Below are 13,441 nucleotides of genomic sequence, written 5' to 3'. Positions count from 1 at the left end.
TGATATAATATGATAAAATATGTCAATTTCACGCAACTGAAATTCCCAGTTACCTTGAGTTGTATGGTGATCCAAAGATCCCACATTAAATTAACTGGCAACCTGTAGAGAATTTCAAACAAAACAGGCAATATCATCATAGAATGTTCAAACCCATTCCTAAAATCCTAAAACGTCCAAATCTCCCCCTGTAAGATATCTCGAATTTGACCACCACTTAAACTGCTTAAGAATAAATTATTTCAAAATTCTGTCCTCCCTGTAGCAGGTATAATTGTACACACATCTTACTAACACTGTAAACTAACGTGGTAACATTTTAATTAGAAAAGATAACAGCAGCCAGCAAATTTGGGTTTATTATTTATTTCAACATTTTCATCACATCTGGTCAATAATAATATAAAATAATATAACAAATCTTTGAAAAAGTCCATCCACAGCTCTGTACAAAGAGAGCTGTAGCCTGCCTGGCAGCAACGTGTCCACTCTAACTTTGCTCATTGATGACATCATATCCTGCGATGACAGGTCAGTGTTCATCAGCATTATCACTTGGCTGTATGTCCATCTCTGCCACAGTTGGGTGCACAGTTCCAGTACAGTGACATTAGTGGGTCACGCTGTTTCACTTAGTGGAATATTGAACACATAATGCAGAGACCACATCCTCAGCAGGATCTTAGAGTCAAAATTTCAGTCTAAAAATAATAACTGGATTGTACTAACCACACCCAGTACGACTAGTGTAAGTGTAGTAACAAACAGGTCTTGAGTTTGGCAGAGCTGTGAAAAGACATCCTGCTTCATACTGGTGTCCCATCTATGCTGGAATTAACAGCGGGTTAGGACTGGTTCTGCGGAAACATAATGGGGTAGATTTGGCTGTAGTGATCCACAAAGTGGACCTCCAGGCCCTGGGTGATGTAGTCCTCCAAGTCCGAGAAGTCATTCTTGTTCTCAGCTGGCAGGATGACGCAGGTCACACCAGCACGGCGGGCCTAACAAGGACAAGACAATTCTGTTCAAAATGACATTTTATAATTAAAATGACTTCTCTGACACCAACATTCTGTTGCCGTGACAGCGGTGAGGTTTTGGTACCGTCTAAACAACTTGTTACTGCACTGTCAATGTACTGTATTTGCAAATAGTTATAAACCCCAGTGGAAGGATTTCTAACCCTTCGTGTGCACAGTACCCAGCTGCCCTGTGGCTCTGCCAGGTGTCTGGTGACACTGTGATGGCCACTGGGTGTATGTACTAAACATGTCACATTCCCATAGGAAGTAAATAATATAGCGCTTTTCTACCTATTGGCGCTTTACACTGCTTCTTATTCACCATAGGAGGAGGTGGGGATTGAACCAACAACTGTGAGATTGGTGGACAACCGCTCTACCTCCGCTTGCACGTCATCAATTAAATAGTGTAAGCATTTACCATTTGATATCTGTGTGTGTGTGTTTTGTCCTTACAGCAATAGTCTTTTCTTTAATTCCTCCTACTGGCAGTATTTTGCCGGTCAGAGAAACCTCACCAGTCATTGCTACATTCTGACGCACTGGCCGCTTAGTTGCCAGGGACAGCAGTGCTGTGACAATAGTGCAGCCGGCGCTTGGTCCATCTTTAGGAGTTGCCCCCTACAAACAAGAAAGAGGAACAGAAAAATGAGCATTGTGGTCACCCACTTTAATTTGGGAGAAAACATAGAAAGCATTTGAAAGAGCTGTAAACTTTTTGCATTGTTCTTGCCCCAAATTTTGAAAATAAGCAGCACATGGGACCAGGCTCCTTAGAAATACTGTACAACACTATCACAGGGGTGACACAAACCTTAGTTGGCCTCGCATTTGGCCATGAAGCCCTCCTCCTCTTTTTTTTGAGACTTAGTCAAATCGTCTCAAATTCAAAGGATCTGTTGACTGGTCTCAGCTCCCTCAACAACATCAACAACCATCCTTATACACAATAGATTCTCAAATATAGTGTAAGTGACTGTTAAGTTATTTTCATGTTATCATGTTCAGTCACTCACAGAGTTCAGTGTGCATTTAATTGTTGTGTATAGGAGAACTTATAGTTTTAGTTTTCATGGTGTCTAGGTTGTAACCCAGTGGGGCTATCTGACCTGTTATCTGAACCAGATGAACTGAGTCGGGTCAGTCAATAATTCATGATTATTCAATGAATAATTTGTATAGCTACCTGATTGAAATACAGAAGTTCCTCAATCAGATTTGAAAGTTGGTGCTTGACCTAGAAATTCTGTAATTTAAAAGTATGGGGCAACAGACTCTAACAAGGCCCCATGGCCACCTCCTAGAACTTCTCCTGGCTGTATGCACTTATGCACGCACGTACACACACGCACGCAATAACACACACACAGGCTGGATCGAGGAATAGGATTTTTTTCAATGCTACATTTGATACCTAAACAATGCCCAACAGTGTGAGCAGTTCACGTGTCTTTTTTGGGTGGCTGGTGCGACTGAGAGTGATTGTAAGTATTTTATTAACAATTAAAGAAAGAAGTGATTGAGATTAGCTCACTGATGCAATCTGTCCTCTCTGTGTCTGTGCGGCAAAGTGGGGGAACTGAACTCCCACACAGACCAGAGAGCTGCATGACAAGAGCGTGAGGGTGAAAAGTGGTGAGCTGCAGGAGGAGAGACAGAATTCAGAATCAAAATCCCAGCTTTGCTCACCCACAAGTAACAAATTTCTAAAGTATTGTAGTATTATTATTAGTAGTATATACTATTTGCTATTAACACTCTAAAACAAGCGCTGTAAGTATAACTTTCAGCCTAACATAACATCTTAAACTATAAAAGTTGTGGTCTGTCTGCGGAGCTCTGAGAGACAGCAGCTCCCACTGCTAGTCTGTTTCTCCACAGACTTGGAGATTGTGCACACACCTGATAACAGAACGTTTCATTTTGGCTCCACATTAATTTAACGTTCGTTAACAACAAATGATTTGACCTGATATTTGACAGAAAAAGAAGCTAAAAACAGGGAGCTGCCTGCTCAGAGTTACCTGCACTTTATGTCTACTAACACAATGGAAACACCCACTAAAAACACCAACTCCCCGATGATTTGAATGAGAAATTAAGTAAATATTATTTTTAGTACTGTGTCACCATAGTTACCTCAGGAACATGTAAATGAAGGTGGGAGTTAATCAGGAAGTTATTTTCTGGTTCCAGGGTCATCAGGAATGATCTGGCAAAGGTTGAGGCAATCTTTGCACTCTCTTTCATAACATCGCCCAGCTGACCTGCACAGGAGAGTCGACACTTCAATACACCCTGGGTCAACTGGAACAGATATGACACTGGTGCCTGCCAGAGTAAATTAACCTCTGCCCTGCAAAGGGACTGACCTGTCACCTCCAGTGATCCCTCTCCGTTTGGGTTTGATCCTCCAGAGGGGCGACGTAGTGAAGTCTCGATGAAAATTGTTGACCCCCCTACGCAGGACAAAATGATGGCAGATCTTCACTATATTACATTTCCCAATGTCACCAGAAAATCTGAATGTCATGATCACAACAATTATTCAACCAAGCCCTGTGAATTCTGCACGACTACAATTTCACATATTGTGAAAAACCCTGCCAGATGCATCATAATGTTTTTGAAGAGCTGCATTTCAGACTGCAACAATCACATAAAGCTCAGTGAAATTTGCATTATTGTACGTTTTTGTACATGTGTGTGTTTCCTACCATGTGCAGTCCATGCCAGCCCCATAACCACTCCTGGTGGGGTGACATCATACATGCGATCCACTGTGAAAAGAGGTTTACCAACATACTCCTGCAGGTTCTCGGGTGTGACAGTCACTGCGGTTTGTTCGCCATTAACAATAGAGAATGCCACTTTACGGAAAACCTAAAAGAAAAAGAAAAAAGTAATCTCTCTGTTAGATTTTGATGTGCCCACAGAATCACAGTCCATCTGCAGACTTACTTGATCTATATTAAAAACAATGACTCCAAGGTTCCTTCTCTGACCCTTACAAGCCTTTGTATCATATGTGAGAGGTTCTCTAGCTGCAGCATGAGCTTTGTATACCAATACACATGTGACATACAGGCCTTCTCTGATTGGTCAGAAAGATGAGCCTAAGTCAAAAACCTTCACTGAGGCAGCACTGCTGCCAGTGCTGTTCTGAGTGTGTGTCTCTGCAATAGGTTGTGGAGCAAATCTTCACTTTAATTAATTATTAACAAACTAACTAACAGAAGTTAAATGCTGTAGCTTTAAGCTGAACTGCTTCTTGTGAGTAGCCTAATACATTAGCTCCATTTTGTAGTATTTCACCTTTTCCACTTGTTTCTGCAGGTTCCTGACCCCAGACTCCCGGCAGTACTGCCGGATAAGCAGGCTGAGAGCATCAGATGAGATGGAGGACTTCTCCTCAGTCAGACCACACAGAGAGCGGAGCTGAGGCACAAGGTAGCGCTGGACAGACACACAAATATTTTTACACTAAAAGCCTATCGTGCCAATTAGAAATACAATTTTATGTACCAATTAATATCACAACTGAGAACCGACATGAGGGCACAACATTAAAATAATGTAGTTTTTATTTTCCCCCACTAGAGAGGTTGAATTTGTTGGTACCTCGGCTATAGCCAGTTTCTCCTGGGCCACATATCCAGATACATTGATCATCTCCATCCTGTCCCTGAGAGGCTCTGGGATGGTGTCAATCACATTGGCCGTGCAGATAAACAAAACCTTTATTGGGGCAGGTAGAAATGGGCAGGACTTAAAAAATGCATTTCCATGTCATTTTACACTTTAAGTGTGGAACAGCACAGAGCACGTGCTCCTACAGTACCTTAGACAGATCTACAGGAACATCCAGGTAGTGGTCAAGGAAGTTGGCATTCTGTTCAGGGTCCAGAAGCTCTAGCAGTGCAGAGGATGGATCGCCCTGGTAACCACGACCCATTTTATCCACCTGGTAATGACAGGTTAAAGAAAGACACTTTTACAACTTTATAATAAAAAGGAGCTAAGCTACTTTTGACATTCAACTACAGCAACAATTTTAAGTTTCCACATTATGTACTCTGTCTTTGGAGATCTGACTCTTCATCTACCATCTTCAGGCCTTGACAGTACTTTCCAATTAACAATAAACATTAAACGTGCTTATCTCAGCAGCCATTTTTTCAAATGTTTAACATTTATTTAACCAGGTAAATGCCACTGAAGTTAGCAATTTTTTCCCGGAAGGTTGACTTAAAGGAAGACTACTGCTACTGCTTTAAATACATCAGGCACACAAAGAAACAAAACTAAAAAAAAGGTAACCATGTAAGACAACTCAAATATGCCCAAAATAGAAAGGGATAAAAAAATACGCCAATATTAAGAAAAATAAATGATTAGTAAAGACCTGATTAGCTGTAGAGTTTAAAATAGCCCTAAATGTAGTTTGTAACACGTTTGAATTCATTACCCCTCTTTAAACATTGCAAAGTGTCTGAAGATCAAAACATGAACATTTACCTTTTCACAAAGGTATAAGAAGAGCTGATTTCAACACCTAGAAATGTCTTTTATAACAAGGTTAAGATCCAACATGTGTTTAGGAAGAGAAACAATGGGAATAAACTCTAAAAGCGACCATTACAAAAATAAGCAAGTGAGTGGTCTAGTTCAGCAGGTATAAAGATAAAAGACAAACGATGGTGAAGGAAAATGTGTTAAAAAAAACATTTTCACATGATATGAGAACGTAGTTTACATACGGCCACAGTTATCATTTCTAAGAAGTCTGAATCTACTATGTAGGGAGACTAAACTGTATCTAGGAAGAATTTTATTTTTAAAATTAAAAAAAAAAAAAAAAAAGGGTTTAGCTTAGTTTTCCAGGACCTAGACGGGATGTTCATTTACACACTGTATCAAGTATTGTAAGGGGCAGCAGAGCAGTTGTTACAATATATGTTTCATATGAAGCATGAACTTTACTCTTGGATAAATAGGTCAAATCATCACCGAAGCTAAAATTGGTAGCCATTAAAAATCAGTTAACTCCAGACTGTAACCGGCACATCGGCAGATTTCCTTCAGTATTAACAATGTGGCTGAGATATGATGTAAACAGAATTCAACACACCCAAGTACAAGAGCAGCACCACTACACTGACCTCGTCTATTAGCACCAGAGGGTTTTCTGATTTGGTTTTTTTCAGGCACTGGATTATCTTCCCTGGCATCGCTCCAACATATGTCCTCCTGGACACACACACACACACACACACACACACACACACACACACACACACACACACACACACACACACACAATCACATTTTAGAAAATCATTTCATCATGTTTCATGTCTCAGGGTTAAACTAATAATAACTCAGTTGCTAATGGGTAAAAAAAAATTTTAAATAAATGTAAATAATTATTTTTCTGTTGCCAATAATAACACTTTTTTCAAAGTATCAGTTCAGTTTTTGTTAGTTTGGATTTGAATGATTAGTTTCCTGATCATGAAAACATTTGCTGCATTTTCGGGTTGTTTTATGTATGTGTTGAATATGGCAACAGCAGTAGCAGACAACAGCTACTTACAGTAGCTCTGAAACAAAAAGCAGTTAATTCCAATGTTTTGGTTCACGCTTATGATACTTCAGTGTGTACAGTAAAATCATATTGTGTGTACATGCTTAGTTATAAAGGAAAATCCATAGATTGCTGATAATATTGAAACGCGTATTTCTTTACTTGAACATATCTATGTATATACTCGCATAAAATGCCTTTTTTACAATGTTGTCAAAATAACCTTAAATGAAAACCATTTCACTATTTAGTTTATCAACACCTACTTACAATATTATTATAACCTTTCATGAACAGTTATGTGTAAAAGTTAGTACACTCTCTAACAATTCCATGTTTTTTTTGTGGACGTCATCTGAGCATAGTGTAGTGGGTCTTAGTATTAGATAAATACAACACAAAACTTTTTTCACCATGACATCCTTTCTTTAACAAAAATGAAGTCAAATAGAAAAACAAACAAACAAAAAAAAAAGATGAGCATTACTGTGTAGTGCCCCCTTACTGCTTCTATAGGATTTAAGAGAGCAACTTGCAGCCAGGAGCTGCTAATCCTCAGTAGGTCTGCAGGCCGCTATAAAAGCACAAGTTAAAAGTATAAAGAATATAAAAGCATGACTAAGGTTCACAAAACTGCATCTGAAAAAAAAAACAAAAAAAACACAAGACTTCTGGAACAATGTCCTTGTGCCATGGGGGTACTTAGCATTGCCCATGTTTCAGTTTGGCTTCATTTTTGTTGAATAAATAATGGCACAGTTAAAACGTTACATGTTGTTGTTCTTCTGAGGTTATATTTTCCTAATACTAAGACCCACTACCATCTGGTTTCTCTATAAAAACATAGAATTAATAGAGGTAGTACTACCTTTTGCACATGACTGTACATGAAATGTTTTTAATATTATAAGTGGATTTCAATAAAGTAAATAGTAAAATAATTGGCATTTCCTTTCATTTATAAGGTTATTTTAAACAAACAAGTCTGACATTAAGCTATAGTGGAGTTTCGTAGTAATAATGCCAGAAATAGCTTCCCAGACCTGTGTCCTTTAATCTCAGCCACGTCGGTCATTCCTCCCACACTAAACCTGAAGTACTGTCTGTTGAGGGCTCTGGCAATTGAGCGTGCAATGGAGGTCTTTCCTACACCCGGAGGACCATAGAAACACAGGATCTTCCCCTGAGTGGAGCCACGTAGTTGGCTCACTGCGATAAACTCCTGCACAAAAATGGAAAGTTTGGTTTAGTTCACAAGAAAAGGCTCCTGGTTTTAACATGTGAAGTGTTGTATATGAACATCCAAAAATCGTTTAATGCCTCCACTTCATCATAGAGCATTTCTGTTCATGTATGTGCATTAGCTCTTATGCTAATACTTACCAATACGCGTTTCTTAACATCGTTCATTCCATAGTGGTCTTCTTCCAGAACCTCCTTTGCTCTCTCTAGTGTCAAGTTCTCCTCACTGTTGATACCCCAGGGCATGCTAGTCAACCAGTCCAGGTAGTTACGCGTTACACTGAAACACAGAGTTGTTGGTTGGTTAAATAGAAGTGATTTCAGTGAATACATTTACATGCATTTAAATAGCCAGTTACAGCCAGTTACACTGAGAAATCTGTTTTTTGGGGTAATCTGGAAACAGATGTGCAAGCACAGAAGAAACCTGGTTACAGGTGTGACATGCAGCAGAAGAGTATCGGATCTTTCCTGCACCTCAGACTTATTTTAGGGGCCTGGCTCACAGCATAAAACTGTAGTAACAGAAAAAGCTGCTTTCTGACTTTCTTTTTTGCTGTTTGTGTCTCTGCAGAGTGACAGTGCACAGGGAGGAAGAGGAAAAGAGAGGGAAGAGACCCAGCTGATAATACACAGTACACAGTGTCTGAATAAAGAAAACTCTGCGATGGAAAGCGGCTTATTTAGACTTCAATGCTTAAATTTTCAGTGTGACTTTGATTTAAAAATGAGGCTTTATCATTATGATTTCTCTGCCATTCAGCCTTCATTACCTTGTCTGTAGCCTTTTGATATGGAACAATAAGGTTTCCCTAATGCCCTATACTAGTTTTCGGAAACCAGCTGTCCTGACTAAGCAGACTACTGTATCATCTGGTTAACCTGGTGTCAGGTGGTCATCATTACATTTTCCTTTAGAGATTACAATAACCAAGACTAACTTTACTTTGTTAAGTAGTTGTCAAGATAACTCATCCTGGAGTCAAGTGTTTCTCGAGCCAGTCACATAATGTTCGAATTCACAGAATAGTGGGACAAAAAGACTAACTTGAACTCTGATGAGTGGTTGTCCAGCAGTCCCAGTTTGTTGAGTTCTTCGTTTATGACATCCATTATGTGTTGAGGGATGTTCCTATCTTTGAGTCTCTCTCTGAACTTCTCCTCGATAGCTTCTTTATCCTCTTTTTCCAGACCCAGTTCCTGAAAACAGCCACGCCCATGGGGCAACACGCAGGCATGCACTGTTTTAATTGGTCCAAGTTCCCAAACCTGACAAATAGTCTCAGTCCTGGGTTACTCTGACTGTACCAGGGTTATGTAACAGAATATATTGTGCTCCACATATCTGCAGTGGGGGACTAGCATGAAAACTACATTGGTTCGACACCCAGGAAAAGGAAATTGCAAACCAACAACACACAGTCTATTCTACCTTCTTAATGATCTTAAGCTGCTCCTGTAGCAAGTATTTCCTGTGGGTCTGTTTAATCTTCTCTTCTACCTGAAAGCAGAGCAGGGAGACAGATGAATGAGTGATGAGCAGATGAATGAGTGATTAAATTAACATGTTTATTGACGGTCTCTGACCTCTCGGCCCAGTCGCTGTTGCAGTTTGCTCAACTCATACTCCTTTTTTAGCAGAGACAGAGCCTTGTAGAGACGCTTCGGGATCTGCAAAGACACAGAAACAGGTTGCTGTAAAGCCTTTACATTCTCAACTCATACACAGCACAAAAATGCTGGGGAAGTTATCTGAAGGGGGGCAAGTTAACCAGAAGATGATTTGCCAAATTAAAAGATGGGTTTTGTTTAGAACACAGACGTAGACAGCCACACCCACAGACAGCCCCTAAAAGAATCTAAAAGATCTCGTAGTACTGTATCATCCCAGTAGACCGCCCCGACCTCAGAATGCAGGCCTACTAGTGGTTCCCAGAATTTCCAAAGGTAGAATGGGAGGCAGAGCCTTTAGCTATCAAGCTCCTCTTCTGTGGAACCAGCTCCCAGTTCAGATTTAGGAAACAGAATCCCTCTTTTAAGTCTTGGCTTAAAACCTTCCTCTTTGACAAAGATTATAGTTAGTTATAGTCATGCTTTCTCCTGTAGTTGTCTTATTCCCCCTGTCTCCCTCTCTCTGTCCCTTTCTGCAGGTGTCCCAGCCTTTGGAGCTTTGTGTGTTCCAGTGCACAGCTACTGGTCCTACCAACCTGGCCAATGTTTTGTTGTTGCTTTTTGTAGCTCTGTTCTTTTCTCTCTCAACTTTCCACTCACACCCACCCTGAGCTTGGTTCTGCTGGAGGTTTCTCCTGTTAAAGAAAGTTTTTCCTCACCACTGTTGCCTAGAACTTGCTCAAGGGGATAATTGTTGGTTTTTCTCTATATGTCTTGTGTGTTGTGAACCAGCGCTATATAAATAAAGTTGAGTTAAATTAAATTGAAATCAATCTATAGGCATAACGACTGCTCACACTGGTCTCCTCCAGGACATCCTGTAGTTCATGTGACTCTGCTCCTGTCAGAGCTGCTCCCATGTCGCTGAGATAGATAGGATTATCAACCACTCTCTGGCCAGCTTGCATCATCTGAAGGACTGACTCTCTGAGACACAGACACACACACAATGAGCACATTTTCAAACACCTATATTTCAGTATCATATCATTTGAATTCCAATCTACAGCTGCTGACTCTTAAAAATGAATAGGATGTAGATGTACACAAAATAAGACAATAGAACTAGTCTTAATAAATCAGATTAATTATACGAACAGTATATGCCATATTACAGAAAATGTCAATAGAAATCTCTATTGTGTGTGTGTGTGTGTGGGCCTCGATCCTACAAATATAGGATGAGAAAACACAGCCAGGATACACTGTGAAAGAACATGAAATAAAATAAGTGTCAGCACTGACCTGTAGAGAGGGTTGAGTGCAATGATGTCCCTGATGGTTTTCACTATCTCTGCCGTCAGCGCCTGCACATCACACACATCAGAAGCAAGAACATGTGAGAGGAATTAAATTCTTTCACACAAACTTAACATCTTCCCATCACTAGTGTGACCCATAATGTGATGTGTGTTCTGTACCTTGACCTCTTCTGTTACAGTGAACTGTTCATGATGAACATTGTCCACTTCAACCATCAGGATGTTGGAAGAGGGCAGAGGTTGTAGTTCTGGACTTAGGTCTGCTTCTGAAATCTGACCAGCCAGAGGACAGTTAAATTAAATGCAATCAATATGGATTTTAATGTCAAATATCCATACATCGACAACCCTCACTAATGAAGCAATGATGATGGTGATGATGATGAGAAGCACAGTAGTGCGTGTTTGGAAGTGGACAGAGGAAACAGCAAACTGACTAATGTAGGTTCCACGTTTATTACTGGAGATGTAGTGCTACCCCCCAAAAAGATTTGCTGCAGTGGTAAAACTACATGTGACGTTACAGACCTTGTCCTCCAGCTGCTCTGTCGGAGACCCTGGCTGCTCCTTGCGGATGCGTTTAGCTTTGCGTCTTGTTGGAGGTTTGGACTGGGACTCTGGCTCAGACTCAGACCACACAGAGGATGTAGTGGCCTCCTCAGGCTCCACCTCCAGCTGTTTGGTGATCCGGATCCTGAAAGACCAGAATATACTGTAAATATACTCGAGGTTTACACATGGTACAGATAACAGTATGTCATACAGAGCAAAGTCTAGAGGTTTTTTACTATATACAAATACTCTCACCAACCATCATAGGTGGTGTTTCTAACCTGCGGTGTCCCATGACGATCATCCTCAACTTGTCTCCAAGGTCCTGCATCTCATGAATCTGAACAAAAGTCCCTGTTGTGTAGATGGCATCCAGAGACTCTACCACATCTGAATCATTACTGCAAGAGATAGAGATACTCTATAAACACAAAGACGTGCACCAGACATGAACTTGAGTCTCTCCTGCAAACAGCCTGATTAAGACAGACACACTGGTATGTAAAGATGGCAGGAGATATAAATGATGGCATTTCCCCGACTTTTGAACTGCTCTGCAGAACAAGAAACCCCATGTATGTGCACAAATATTTTCTTAAAACAACAGATAAAAAGCTAGATTAATCTGATGGACTACTGCACTGCATTTCCTTATGGGTCTCCCACTGATAAAGCAGAGAGAAGCTGCTATTGTGGAGAAACTCAAGAAGAAATCAGATTTTGTATCCCATTACAGGGACCAGCTGTGCCATTTAAATGTCGTTTTACTGATGCATGAATAGTGTTTAAGCACAAAGCCTTTTCTGAACTTTCTGTACATGAGCATCAGACTTACTTATCATCCTTCTTTAGGAAAACTCCAGCGTACGGCTGAGCCAGACGAACCTTCCTCCTTAGCAGCTCCATCAACACTTTGTTTTTTACCTGACAGCAAGACAGGCAGACACATCACACACAGTCAGCACTTGAAAACGCACACCTGAGGGCTCTGAACTACATTTAAAGCATCACATTTACTCCTGTTTATAACTTAATTACTTTCAGGTCATTCCAAATGATAGACTTTTGAATAATGTAATCTAGTCTCTTTCAGGTTTTTATCAGTTATTGGTGCAGGAGATTATGTGGTGACAGATGTTACACGTTTCCAAAAGCTGTGGGCTCTTAGAACATTGCAGAACATTGGGACAGTCTGTTTTGTCAAAGAAGAAGCTCATGTGATTTGTTATCTGCTACATCCAAGGCTTAGATTTCTGACATACTGAGAGATCAGACTAAGCGGAGAAAACCCTGAAGTGTTTTTATTAATAAGTGTGTTCAAACAGTCGCACGACTGTCTAAAGAATCAGATCGCACATTCAAACTGCTTAAAAGAGTAGACACTGTTTGGCTGTGGGATTGCATCATCCTTGTGTCCTTGAACGGAAAGAAAACCCGACCGGGGGATGGACGTTACATCATCCTCACCTCTATGATCTTGATGAAGCGGGGGAACACGGGGTTCCTGCTCACAGCGATAAGCGGCACATTGGGAAACACCTCCGGTACCATCATAGGGGTGAGAGCGGTCATTTGAGGTCCGCTGTAGGGTACCCCTTCATCTCCCCCAGATTCTTCTCCCCCAGAGCCTGCACTTTCCCCTCCGTCCTCTCCCGAGAAGCCTGCACCGCTGGCGCGGTTCCCGAACGTCCTGTCCGGGATCATGTAAACGCGAGAGGTAGCTGTAAGAAAATCGATTTGTCCGCGAAGAACGGATCCCACCCGCAGCCACCGGTGAGGTCTGGCGGTCAGCCTGCAGCCAGCTGTCATCGCTGTGCGGACTGGAATGCTGGAGAAGTAGCCGGTGCATGTTGTCTTTGAGGTCACGGTGCTGGTGTAGAACCGTGGGGACCGGAGCCGGCTCACGGCCAATGTGTTGGTCAGGGAAGAGGGGCTGCTGCTGGGCCAATGTAGTTTCACAAGAAGCGAATTTCTGTGCAGCTGTCTCGCAGCACTGAGAATCTTCATGCAGGCTGCCATGTTGATCTAGAGCTTTCTACACATGTGACCACCTTCTTCCGTCAGCGTTTTATGACGTAATAACATGTCGTAGTATTGTCACGCCC

The 13,441-nt window shown here is 41.2% G+C and overlaps 1 protein-coding gene across 1 annotated transcript; it reads right to left on the bottom strand.

Moving 5' to 3' along the window:
• Positions 1-350: 350 nt before the first annotated feature.
• On the bottom strand, positions 351-13,401 carry lonp1 (lon peptidase 1, mitochondrial). Its single transcript, XM_067514019.1, has 21 exons — positions 12,804-13,401; positions 12,172-12,260; positions 11,618-11,737; positions 11,313-11,478; positions 10,944-11,057; positions 10,768-10,829; positions 10,320-10,449; positions 9,439-9,522; positions 9,284-9,352; positions 8,900-9,051; positions 7,993-8,131; positions 7,653-7,831; positions 6,185-6,272; positions 4,864-4,986; positions 4,644-4,760; positions 4,338-4,478; positions 3,740-3,905; positions 3,395-3,481; positions 3,162-3,289; positions 1,479-1,643; positions 351-1,001 (listed from the first exon to the last, which is right to left on the bottom strand). The coding sequence occupies exons 1-21, from the start codon at positions 13,353-13,355 to the stop codon at positions 846-848; spliced, it is 3,027 nt and encodes a 1,008-aa protein (XP_067370120.1). The 5' UTR covers positions 13,356-13,401; the 3' UTR covers positions 351-845.
• Positions 13,402-13,441: the final 40 nt, after the last annotated feature.

Source organism: Channa argus, chromosome 8, assembly GCF_033026475.1.
Source record: "Channa argus isolate prfri chromosome 8, Channa argus male v1.0, whole genome shotgun sequence".
Classification (NCBI taxonomy): domain Eukaryota; kingdom Metazoa; phylum Chordata; class Actinopteri; order Anabantiformes; family Channidae; genus Channa; species Channa argus.
This window is presented reverse-complemented; position numbering and strand designations above follow the sequence as displayed.